Source organism: Quercus robur, chromosome 10 (genome assembly GCF_932294415.1).
Source record: "Quercus robur chromosome 10, dhQueRobu3.1, whole genome shotgun sequence".
NCBI classification, from domain to species: domain Eukaryota; kingdom Viridiplantae; phylum Streptophyta; class Magnoliopsida; order Fagales; family Fagaceae; genus Quercus; species Quercus robur.
The window spans coordinates 55,739,343-55,752,202 of record NC_065543.1 but is presented as its reverse complement, the minus strand read 5'-3'; the positions used below and the strand labels follow the sequence as shown (position 1 = coordinate 55,752,202).

The 12,860-nt window shown below is 35.5% G+C and overlaps 1 protein-coding gene across 1 annotated transcript; it reads left to right on the top strand.

The window, feature by feature from the left end:
- Positions 1–473: 473 nt before the first annotated feature.
- Positions 474–12,247, top strand: LOC126702112 (cytochrome P450 72A397-like). The gene is made up of 5 exons (XM_050400737.1): positions 474–766; positions 8,447–8,664; positions 10,072–10,316; positions 10,951–11,329; positions 11,730–12,247. The coding sequence occupies exons 2-5, from the start codon at positions 8,581–8,583 to the stop codon at positions 12,153–12,155; spliced, it is 1,134 nt and encodes a 377-aa protein (XP_050256694.1). The 5' UTR covers positions 474–766; positions 8,447–8,580; the 3' UTR covers positions 12,156–12,247.
- The last annotated feature ends 613 nt before the right edge of the window (positions 12,248–12,860 follow it).

The following is a 12,860-nucleotide window of genomic DNA, read 5'->3' as shown; positions in this document are numbered from 1 at the left end:
TAAAGGGGATTTCATCGGTATTTTGTTTAGGGATAAACCCTACTAAGGAAAGGATGAGATATGGCGTTAACTCCACTTGTTGGTATTCGTTGGGACGCATGGTTGGCTAAAAGTTCTAACTGCTCTAGTGGAGACTGCTGCTAGCTTTCCAGCTACTGGAACACTAAAATTCTTTCAATGGAGGTTTAACCACAATTACCAAACTTATGCATCGCACGTATATTAATCCATACTGTTGAGTTTGGAAACTCTACCTTTCCAAAGTGGAAGCTGATGAGAATGAAAGAAAGATTGGAACGAGTTGGAGTTAGACTAAATCACTGACACACACACATATATATATATATAAAAGTTTGGACGAAATATTTCAACAATTTTGGTAATTGTGGTTAAACCTCCATTCAAAGACTTAATATATATAACGTCCATTCTTATCTCTTCTTCACTTTCTTCTACCTCTAGCTCTCTCTCTCTACAAAGAAAAAATAATAATGGAAATTTCTCTGGACAAAGTTGCCACCTCCGTTCTTTTTGTTATAATGACAACGTTGTCATGCATGATTCTGAATTGAGTGTGGTTAAGCCCAAAATATTTAGAGAGGTGCTTGAGAAAGCAAGGTCTTGTAGGCAACCTATAGACTTTTCTTCGGGGACACGAAGGATAGCTCTATGATGATAAAGCAAGCTTGTTCTAAACCCATAGAACTCTCTGATGATATTGTGCCACGTGTTCTCCCCTTTGAACATCACACAGTGAAGCATTATGGTATGTATGTCTACTGTTAGGTTCTAAAGTGTAGGACTTTATGTATTTAGAACTCTAATTTGTATTGTTGGCAAACCATGATCAAAACAATGTGTTTAGAAGTGTTTAAAGCTAGCTCAAAGTTGTATGTCAATGTAAAGTTGGAATCGAGTGTAAAGCAGAAAGCACTGTGGCTTTCGGCCTGGCTCGATCGATCGAAGCTTAGGCTCGACCGATCAAACGTCGGGCAGATTGCTTTTCTGCAGAATTTTCCAACTCAGCTCTAATTGTTTTAAAACGTTTTTTGGGGTTTCTTATTTGTCCTAAGTATAAAAGGCAAACCCTAGCCACGTTTTAGTGTTGCTCATATTGTAGTTTGTGTAAATCTCTTGTGAGATCTAGAGGAGTTTTCCTTTATACAAACTTAGGGTTTTCAAGGAGGAGATATTCTCTACACCTTGATGATCAAAATAGTTGCTGCCATTAAAGCTTAAAGAATACAAAAGTGGGGGTGCTTGTAGCTGGTGGGAATCCAAGAAAGAAGGAGTCCGTGGATTCAGAGCTTGCACGTGGTCGTGTCAGTAAGTTCTACTGGTTGGTAGCATTAGGAAGTCAAGCGGGGGTGCTTATAAGTCCTTTTGTATGAACTTCGATTCTTTCTGAAAGTGGATTCAGGTTTACCTTGAGGATAGCTAAGTCAAATCCTCCCTAGGTTTTTACCGGTTTGGTTTCCTAGGTGATCATATCGTGTGTTATTTATTTTCCGCTGCTTTGCATGATTTGATCTTTATTATTATGATAACCTAAACTTGTTTAATTGGACTAAGTAACAACTTGGCTAATTACCTAGGTTTAATCAATTGTTTAAGGGGTCTAAAAACTGTCAAGTGGTATCAGAGCGGGTAGCTCTTTTGTTTTTGATCCTTTGATCTCTGAGCTTATCCTTGACCCCTGTTGTCATGGAACACGGACACTCTCTAGTTATTCCTCCTCACTTTGATGGGAATAATTACATTTACTGGAAAGTAAGGATGAAAGCCTTCCTGAAATCCATTGATGAGAGGGTGTGGAATTCCGTTGAATACGGATGGGAGAAGCCCACTACTCCTGTTAGTGAGTGGCAAACTTCTCAGAAAGAAGCAGCTTCGTTTAATAGCAAGGCTATGAATGCGATTTTTAATGCTGTTTCTATGGAGGAATTTAAGAGAATCTCGAATTTTGAGATCGCTCATATTGCTTGGAATATCCTCCAGACTGTGCATGAAGGCACAAAGGCTGTCAAAATAAATAAATTGCAGCAATTGACTTCTAAAATTGAAAGCATTAGGATGTCTGATGATGAATCTTTTGATGAATTCTATGCTAAACTGGATGATATTGTTAATTCTGCTTTTAACTTGGGTGAAATCTATGATCAACCTAAAATTGTTAGGAAGATTCTTAGATTTTTGACTGAAGACTTTAGACCCAAGGTGACTGCCATTACTGAAAGCAAGGATGTGGACTCCATCCCTATTGATGAGCTTGTAGGATCTCTTCAATCCTATGAGTTGGATCTACCCAAAACTTCCAAATCCAAATCAATGGCTCTTAAGTCAGTTGATGATGTTGATAGTGGTGGATTTGATGATGAGCTCTCTGCTACAGAAATTGCCTATCTTGCCAAGAATTTTAGAAATTTTCTCAAGAATAACAATAGAAAGGCAAGTGGCACAAACACTGCTGAACCTAAAAATTTTAGGAAGCATGATCCCACTAAGGTTAATAACAATGATAAACCTAGAGAAAGAATAGGTCAATCTTCCAATAATTCTTTGGGCTCTCAATGTTTTGGATGTCAAGGGTATGGACACTTGAAATCTGAATGTCCAATCTATTTGAAGTCTATGGGTAAGGCTATGGCTGTAACCCTTAATGATGGTGAAGTTTCTGATCATGATTCTGATTGTGATGAGGATGGAAACTTCATTGCTTTCACTGCTACTGCTGTAGTTGATGAGAGCATATATGTTGAAGAGAACCCTTCTGATGGGGAACTCTCTGAAGATGCAGATCTTCAAGAGGCCTATAACAAACTTTGCAAAGTTGCTGCAAAAGATGCTATGAATGTTGAACTTGACCTAAAGAAAATTGAATCTCTTGAGCCTGAAAAGAAAAATTTACTTATTAAATTGTTTGATGCTAATGATCTTTTGAACAATGTGAAAACTGAAAACATGCTTTTGCGTGATAAAGTTAAATCTTTGGAACTTGATTTATCTGTTGCTAGATCTGCTAGTTCTAAACTTGATCAAATGCTGAGTGTTCAAAAGTCATCTTCTGATAAAACTGGTTTAGGTTATGTTGATAGCATCTGTGTGTCCGCTCCCCATTCCACTAAGTTTGTTCCTTTATCTTCTTCTTCTAAACCTTCAGTAAGTGAGATAGTGAGTGAAACTGTCAAACCCCCTGTGAGTGAGGTTATTAAACCCTTAGAAGGTTCATCATCTAGGAAGATTAGGGTTGATCTGAAAGAATCTAAGCCTAAGAAGCCTACCCTATCTAAGGACAAGACACATGATAAACCTGCATGGGTTTGTCATTTTTGTGGAAAGACTGGACACATACGTCCAAATTGCTACAAGTTACAAGCTGCAAAGAGAGCAAACAAACCAAAAGTACCTGTGCCTCAAGCACTTGATCCTATGGTACTTATTGGTGATTTGGTAAAGGCTTTAAACCTTTATTCCAATCCTGGAGTTGGTAATCATTCTCAAGTGAATAAGAACTCCAATGCTCGTGGTGCATCTAAAAAGTTTTGGATGCAAAAGACTCGACCTAACTGAGTCTTTCTGACATGGTCCTTATGCTTCATTGCTCTACCCTTTGTGACCATTGTTCTTTGGTTGTTTTTTTTTTTTTGTCTCTAGGATTTGCATTGCATAACATTCATGCATTTCATTCTAGGTGTTTTTATTTTTATTAAAATAATTAAAAAAAAAGGAAAAAGGAAGCACATTTTGTTTTTGCACTATTCTTCTTGGTTTTTGAGAACAAGGTTGGTCAATTTATTTTCACATAACATGTTATTTGTACCTTATTTAGCTTTGATGAGCTTCTTTATTGCACTCTACTAGTTGAAGATTTGTAGTGCATGTTGTGTGAGAAAGATGTATATGGTTTTTGATTACTATGTCTTAATCTTGAAGTCACTTGTTTTTAAATGTCGGACTTGAACTTTTAGAGAAAGGCATAAATAACCATCTCACCACTGTTCACTAGCCAATCATGAACACCTTAGTGCATATCATAAGATTTTGTACTCGAGAAAGTGTAGCACATGCACAAAAAGAACATAAGGTGAAGCCTCGGTAAAAGTGCTTAATTCTTAAAATCTAATTGGTGTGTACTATTAGGCTTGATGCCAAACTCACATAAACTTAAAATTGGAATGTATATTATGAGGCATAAATACAAGAAACTTACATGATTGCAAGCTTATGATCTAGGAGATGTGGGAGTTATATGATGTAACTCTTTAGGTGATAGTCTCTTTTAAATTCTTTGTGATGAATTTTGTAGACTTTGTGATTGATTGCTATTCACATATCACCTCACATGTATCTCATGTCTTTGCTAGTCGCACACACTACACGAGTTACTCGTTGCTAAACATTGTACATGTTATTGTGTGTGTTTATGGTCTGACCAACCAAGTTTTTGCAATCACTTTGAATTATGTGCAAACTAAATTTGTTGCTTGAAAATTTGTGGAGAATGCAAAATTTTGTTTTTGGGAATATTGGGCTTAAAATTCTTGTTTGGAAAATCATATCATCTCATACTCATGCATTTTTGTTCTTGAATTACAATGCTTTGATTTAAATCAATTTGTTTTTCAAAAATTCTGGTTTTCCTGAAAAATATGGTGAGCCTCTGCCTGATTCGATCGGTCCATTCTGTTTTTCGACCGATCGAAATTTTTAAAATTTTAAAATTTTTAAGAGAGGGAGCCTCTGTCTATTTCGACCGGTCGAGACTGATTTTCGACCGATCGAAACTCGTGTATCAGGTTTTTTAAAAAGCAGAATAGGACCTTTTCAAAGTCACTATTCAAACTTTTTCAAGCTTCTCTCTCTCTCCGCGTTGGCTCTTGGCTCCACCATCAATTTTTTGTCGTTTTCCTTCAAGATTTTTGCAAGGTTTTTGTCCTTAGAAGCCGGTAAGACCCTTTTGCCCTTCTTTTTCAAGTTTCTTTCTTGTTTTCATGCATTTTTCATGCATTCTCATGGGTATTTTCGGCATCTTCAAAATTATTGGGGTTTTTGATGATTCAAGCCAATTCTTGTGTAATTGATCAATGGGTTTTTATGCCATGATGTTATATTGATGTTCCCTATAGTTTAATTTGATCAATTTGGTGGTTTTTGAAAAATTGAAAATTCTAGGGTTTTGAATTTGATCCGAATTGGGGATTTTGTCAAATTGGCTTAAATTGATGAAATTGGCTTCTCCAATTGATGTAATTGGTCATTATTGTTGTTATTCTATCATGTGTAATGATCAATTCGTCAATTTTTAAAAAAAATTGATCAAGTGGTTTCTATATTTTGGGGTTTTTGTGCTAAAAACTTTTATGTGCAAGCCAATTTTGTAATTTGAATCTTTTTGACTCAATTCACTGCACTAGCACATGCATCATGACATTTAAATTTGTTCATGCATCATATAGATTTTGTGTCTATTTTTTGTTTTTGTGCTAACTTGCAGTCTGCCTTTGGTTTTGGTTTTGTGGTTTTTGTTCTTTCGCTCTGTGTTTTGATCCTTATCTTAGCACCATGCCTAGGAAAACTAGAGCTCATAGGACCACTTCCACTTCCTCTGAGTCTCCACCTAGAGTAGAGCTGTTTAAGAATGATAAGTGTAGAGAAGCCTATGACACCTTGAACTGTAGGCGTAAGATCTGGTATGAGCGAGCTATTGTGTTAGATGCGCTTGATCCGGCCATTAGAGCTAATTTTAAGTCTAGGGGTTGGTTGCCTCTCGTACAGATAGATCATCCCCCTCCGACCACCCTGATTAGAGAGTTCTACTCGAACCTCTCTTGCCACATCTATGATTCCAACACCCTTGTTAGGAGTTGGATACGAGATGTAGAGTTCACCATTACCCCTCAGGTGGTGGCTGAGGCTCTTGGGGTGCCGGTTGTTCGGGATGCTGTCTATCCCTATGATGAGTCACCCTCTTTAGATGTAGTCATGTCTTACATCACTGGGTCATCTATCCAGTGGGGTTCTGATCCTCGGATCACGTCCGCTGAGTTTACCGAGATTGCCTATCTCTTCTTTAGGATTGCGTGTCATTCCTTGTGACCTATCTCTCACTTCCACACCATCCCTTTAGAGCGATGTGTGTTTTTGTACACCTTTGCTTCTGGAGTGTCTATCAGTTTTCCTCACTTGTTCCTTCGTTCTTTGAATGAGGTTCATAGGAGTTCTGCCGTAGGGCATACGCTGATTCATCCTATTTTCATTCATAGGATTCTGCTCTATTTGGGTCTAGATGGTTTTCCGTCAGGTGAGCCTGTTCATGTGATAGCTCCCATAGGTGCCACCTTTCTTCGTCAGAGGGCTGCTCAGTTGAGAGTTCCTCCTTCTCGTCCTAGCGGTGCGTCATCTAGTAGTGTTCCCCCTCCTCCCTCTTCTACAGGTACAGCTGCTGCTGAGCCTTCAGGTGCTGCTGCTGAAGCTGATGCTACTGTTCCTCCACCGACTGCTACGGATGATTCAGACATTCGTCGCACGTTGGATCATGTCTTGACCGTTCAGGCGGCTCAAGGACAGATTTTGGTGGACGTGCTTGATGTGATCCGTGCCTTGCGTGCAGAGTTGGCGCAGTTTAGACCACCTCCCTTTTAATGATGGATATCCTGTTTGCCCTTTGGCATTCCATCACAAAAAGGGGGAGTACTTGTCGAGTTTTTGCTTTCAGGGGGAGACTTTTTGTTTTTGGTTGGAGTTTGTGGAGTTTTAGATTGTATCTAGGTGCTTCACTGTGTACTTAACATTTTTAGCTCTTACCTTGTTTTTTATGGGATATTCATGATAGGGGGAGTTTTATGTTTTTGTTGGTACTTTATTTGTTTCTTGTTTCAAACTGCTTATTGATTTATATTTATGAGTTATTCATTGATATATGTCTTTATTTGTGTGTTGTTTGAAATCAAGAAGTTATTTTGTTTACTTGTATTATTTCCACACATGCGGTTATGCATTTTGTTTAGTGTTTCAGGAAATATACAGGTTGATTCAATTGAGCTGCTGTCTACACTTGCAACTGATGGATAGTAGTTAGGATTGAATTTTTGTTTATGAGCATTATTTTGTAAAGGGCTTTTCATTTTGTAAACTTTGAGCTTCTAAGTTGTGTTTTGTCACGGATTGCCAAAGGGAGAGTTTGTTAGGTTCTAAAGTGTAGGACTTTATGTATTTAGAACTCTAATTTGTATTATTGGCAAACCATGATCAAAACAATGTGTTTAGAAGTGTTTAAAGCTAGCTCAAAGTTGTATGCCAATGTAAAGTTGGAATCGAGTGTAAAGCAGAAAGCACTGTGGCTTTCGGCCTGGCTCGATCGATCGAAACTTAGGCTCGACCGATCGAACGTCAGGCAGATTGCTTTTCTGCAGAATTTTCCAACTCAGCCCTAATTATTTTAAAACGTTTTTTGGGGTTTCTTATTTGTCCTAAGTATAAAAGGCAAACCCTAGCCACGTTTTAGTGTTGCTCATATTGCGGTTTGTGTAAATCTCTTGTGAGATCTAGAGGAGCTTTCCTTTACACAAACTTAGGGTTTTCAAGGAGGAGATATTCTCTACACCTTGATGATCAAAACAGTTGCTGCCATTAAAGCTTAAAGAATACACAAGCGGGGGTGCTTGTAGCTGGTGCGAATTCAAGAAAGAAGGAGTCCGTGGATTCGGAGCTTGCACGTGGTCGTGTCAGTAAGTTCTACTGGTTGGTAGCATTAGGAAGTCGAGCGGGGGTGCTTGTAAGTCCTTTTGTATGAACTTCGATTCTTTCTGATAGTGGATTCAAGTTTACCTTGAGGATAGCTAGGTCAAATCCTCCCCAGGTTTTTACCGGTTTGGTTTCCTAGGTGATCATATCGTGTGTTATTTATTTTCCGCTGCTTTGCATGATTTGATCTTTATTATTGTGATAACCTAGACTTGTTTAATTGGACTAAGTAACAACTTGGCTAATTACCTAGGTTTAATAAATTGTTTAAGGAGTCTAAAAACTGTCATCTACAATAAACTTAATTACCTAAAGATTTTGTTGCAACAAACACAAATTATATCTCACTCATTTCCATAGCAATAAAGTATGTATGGTTGTTTTAAGTCCTGTAACTTCTGTTTAAAAGCTTCCAACTATGAATTAGTTTATGGCCAAAATCTTAAATCTGAACCAGAAAAACTAGACCGATTGATTAAACTATAAACAAGAATCTAAATTGGTAGCAGTGGAGCCAAAATTTTCTTAGGTAAAGCTAGTGTTACTACTTCTAGTTTAAACACACAACTAAAATTATTTTTTGCCAATTAGTAATAGTTAATTAATAAGAAACTCTCACTTGAGATTTGTTGTGAAAATGATATAGACATTATATTTTTTTAAAAATATTGGATTTTCTTCTAACCTTCGTGAACAAATGCAGGCAAGAATTCTTTTACATGGCTTGGCCCAAGACCCCGTATTAACATTATAAGCCCTGAACAAATCAAAGATGTTTTCACCAAGATAGGTGACTTTTAGAAGCCCAAAACAAATCCACTTACTAGATTGCTTGCAATGGGAGTAATAAACTACGAGGGTGAGAAATGGGCTAAACACAGAAAGATTATCAACCCTGCTTTCCATTTAGAGAAGTTGAAGGTTATATATTACATTTCTTATCTTTTTAAATCCATGTGGAGTCAATAGTTGTGTCCAGATTAGATTATTGTTATCACTTGAGTAAAAAATGTTGTACCTTAGTTTGGAGCAACATGATTTATCTTTAAAGTGATATTGTACAAATCACCAAGTTTAACACAAAAACACTTCTATACTAAACTCCATAGCTAAGTTTCAAATGTCCGTCTAGCACATGTTTGTGATCAAAAAACTTATAGGCACAGTACAATAATCACAATAGGGAATTGTTTGCATTTTCGTTATCAATAATGCTATAGACACAAACTATTTTACAAACTTTTTTACAAACTAATGATATGGTGAGTAATTATTTGTAAGTGAAAAGATGACGTTAGTAATGGACCTAGTCGAGAACCAGTAAGAATTTGCCACATAAAAAATTTGTAAAAATGTTGTGAAATAATTTGTGATTGTAGCAGTACTCATAACGTAAAAGTGACAATATTTTTTGAGATGGGTAGTTAATGGGCGAAGTAGGGTTCAAACTACATACACTAGGCACCACAAAGAATATGATTATTGCTAGATACTACCTTTGATTAATTAATTCAAAGTCATTAAAGAAAATACTACCTTTGATCTATTGCTTAAAATATGATTGACCGAAAATATTGTGTGCAAATAAGATTCTAAGTACATTCAAACATTCAAACATCAGTAATGCTAGTATAGCAAATAATATTATATGTCCATTTTCATCTTCTTCTTTTTTATAAAAATAAAAAAAATAAAAAAAAAAAGACTATATGCCCATTCAAACTTTTAAATATGAATAATATCAATTAAATTTAAACTTAGATTCTCGTTTGCTCAAATGGGAAAAGTTTGACTCCTACCTACACCCAAATTTTTTTTTTAATAGTATCTTGTTTTAAAAGTAAAGAATAATTATCATAGGGTAGATGCTACAAATTTTTAATTCTATCTCTATAAAAAAATTAACTTAAAAACATCTATACCAATCAAATTAAAAAAGAAAAAAGAAATAGTCATAAAGCATTTAACTACTTTGAATTCATTATATAAATGAAAGGGTAATTCTTTGTTGGCAATTTGACATATTTTACAAACCGCATGTGTATTATAAGCGTAGTTTGGATTCTATCAAAAACAATATAGAGTAATAATATAGACATAACATTTTTTTACTGTTATTGAAGTGGTAAATTGTTAGCAATTTTTCTCTTAAAAAAATGGTTATTGATTGTCATATGGGCTATATATCATTAGTAACTTGTCATTTGCAATAGCTGTGAAAAAATTTGTGCAGAAAGTTCCGTATGGAGATTTGTTGAACAATATAAAGCCAAATAATCTTGTTTCTATTTATTATAGTTTAAACAATTTACATTGTGATTGCTACAGCTTATGTTACCTGCATTTTATCAAAGTTGCATTGATATGATTAGCCAGTGGGAGAGGTTGACCTCTGAAAATGGATCCTGTGAGTTAGACGTATGGCCTTATCTTGAAAACATGTCAAGCAAAGTGATTTCAAGAACAGCATTTGGAAGTAGCTATAAAGAAGGAAGAAGAATATTTGAACTTCAAAGAGAGCAAGCACAACTTTTTGTAAAAGTATCACAATTTGTATACTTTCCTGGACTAAGGTAGTGATTAAACATTCAACTTTGAAATTTAGTCAAGTTTGGTTCCTTAACCCCCCCCCCCCCCCCAAAAAAAAGTCAAATTTGATTTTTATTGAGATATTATTAACCAATTACAATTCAGTTTATTGAAATTCTATTGTATCTATTAAAAAATATATATATATATATATATATGCTAATTTTTTTATATATATAGGAATGTGATATTTTTTAATATAAAAAGATTTCAATGAATTTCAACATTTGCTTGGCCCACCTTCCAAATAAAAATTCTCATGCATCTGAAGTCCGATCATTGTTTTAAAAATCTGTAAGGTCAAAAAATTGATTTTGGCCCCAATTCCCAGTTTAGCTCGGTTTTTGACAAATTTTGGGTGATTTTACCGGATCGGATTGGTTTCGGTTCCTAGTTGAATCGGTCGGTCCTGTTCAGTTTTTAAAACCATGTCTCCAATGAAAACAAAATTCCAAATTTTATTGTTTATTCAAAAACGAAATTGGTTATAACCAACTTTCCTGAACATCTCATCAAACACAAAAATTAATTGAGATCATCACATTATAATTAATACAATTTCCATATCTATGCCTTCAATCTTCTCAATTTACTAATAGCTAATATTTATGCATGTAGGTTTTTACCGACTAAGACACACAGAAGGATGAAGGAAATTGCAATAGAAGTACAAGACTTACTAATGGGAATCATTAACAAAAGGGAGAAGGCATGCAATGGCAGAAATGACAACTTATTAGGCATACTAATGGAATCAAATTCTAGAGAGATTATGGAATTTGGTAATAAGAAGAGTGCCGGAATGAGTATTAAGGATGTAATTGAGGAATGTAAGCTTTTCTACCTTGTCGGGGAAGAGACAACCTCGGTTTTACTTGTTTGGACAATGGTTTTGTTGAGTAAGTATCCAAATTGGCAAGCTCGTGCAAGAGAAGAGGTTTTGCAAGTCTTTAGTAAGAACAAACTTGACTTCGATGGGTTAAATCGCCTTAAAATTGTAAGTATTCCCTAAAGATTCCAATTTTTCTTTATTTTCCTATAAAATTTATATGTAATGTCTTTCGAAGATGAATCATTCACATCCATGAATATTCATGTCAATATTAGTTAATTGATCGAGTAAAAGCCATTTTCTATTGAGCTCATGATAGTCAGCATACTCATTTTTTGTTAGAGTTGGCACTTGGTCGTATAGATTATAGACCACTAATTTGAGTGCAAACCTCAAATTTGATTAGGTTTGTAAATCGAGTAATAAATTTTGTTTCAAATTTTATCAATCATAAATGAGCTTCAAAATCGAATACTCTTCAAGGGGAAAATTTAATGAACTTATTTTATTTTACAAAATTTTTTAAGAAATGCACGTTGGTAATAGTTGGTTATCCATGGCGTAGGTAACCATGATATTGAATGAGGCTCTGAGGTTGTACCCACCAGCAGCTTCGCTACTTCGAAGAGTTCACAAGGAAACTAAGTTGGGAAATATGATTATACCAGCTGGAGTGGAGATTGCTCTACCAATAATCCTAGTCCACCATGATTATGAACTGTGGGGTGAGAATGCAAAACAGTTTAACCTGGAGAGATTTTCAGAAGGCATTTCAAAGGCAACAAAGGGCCAAGTATCATTCTTCCCATTTGGTGGGGGTCCGAGGATATGTGTGGGTCAAAACTTTGCTCTAGTAGAGACCAAGATGGCCTTGTCACTCATTTTGCAGAACTTCTCATTTGAGACGTCTTCATCCTATGCTCATGCTCCTTGCTCAATCATAACTCTTCAACCTCAATTTGGCGCTCACATTATATTACATAAGATATAGTACCACAAAGTTGTTCCAGTTAAGCAAGATTTATCACCATCGTGCCTCGTGGCTTATTGGTGTTCTATTTATTATTTAGTGATTAAAATCTCATTTTCTAAAGAACAAGAAACAACATATTATGATTTCCACTCTATTATATTATGTTTGTGTTCTACATCCATTATTGCATTAATTGAAGGAAACAATGTTGAATAATGTTAAAAATATATATAATTAGAAATATACATCATTATTATTGGTAAATTTTCAATTTTAGAGTATAATGTTAATTTTTTAATCCTACGCAAATTAAAAACCCTTTTACCGATTATAAGATCTCGATTTTAACAACTTTATTACAAAGGCTAGAGTATATGATGCTAGTAGAAAATTAATGAATTTCCCTTAAGCGTTCTAAAATTGAAATATTACACATAGGGAGATAAAAATGCCATTAATCTCTTTGGACTCAGCCAAAAAACTAAGGAAAAGAGGGGAAGAAAATGAATTCTCTGAACTGAAGCAATTTATTTAAGAAATGCCAACCAAATTTTCTAAGAACCCTTCTGCAAATCAACCACCTTCTTCCACATGTCTCGGGTCGATATCTCGTCCCACCATCTCCCCACATTTTCTCTCGAAGTGAATGAATTGCCCTTATTAGTGTCACTAACCAAGTATTGAGTGTTGGGCGAGTGTGAAAGATCAGCCAAATAAAATTCA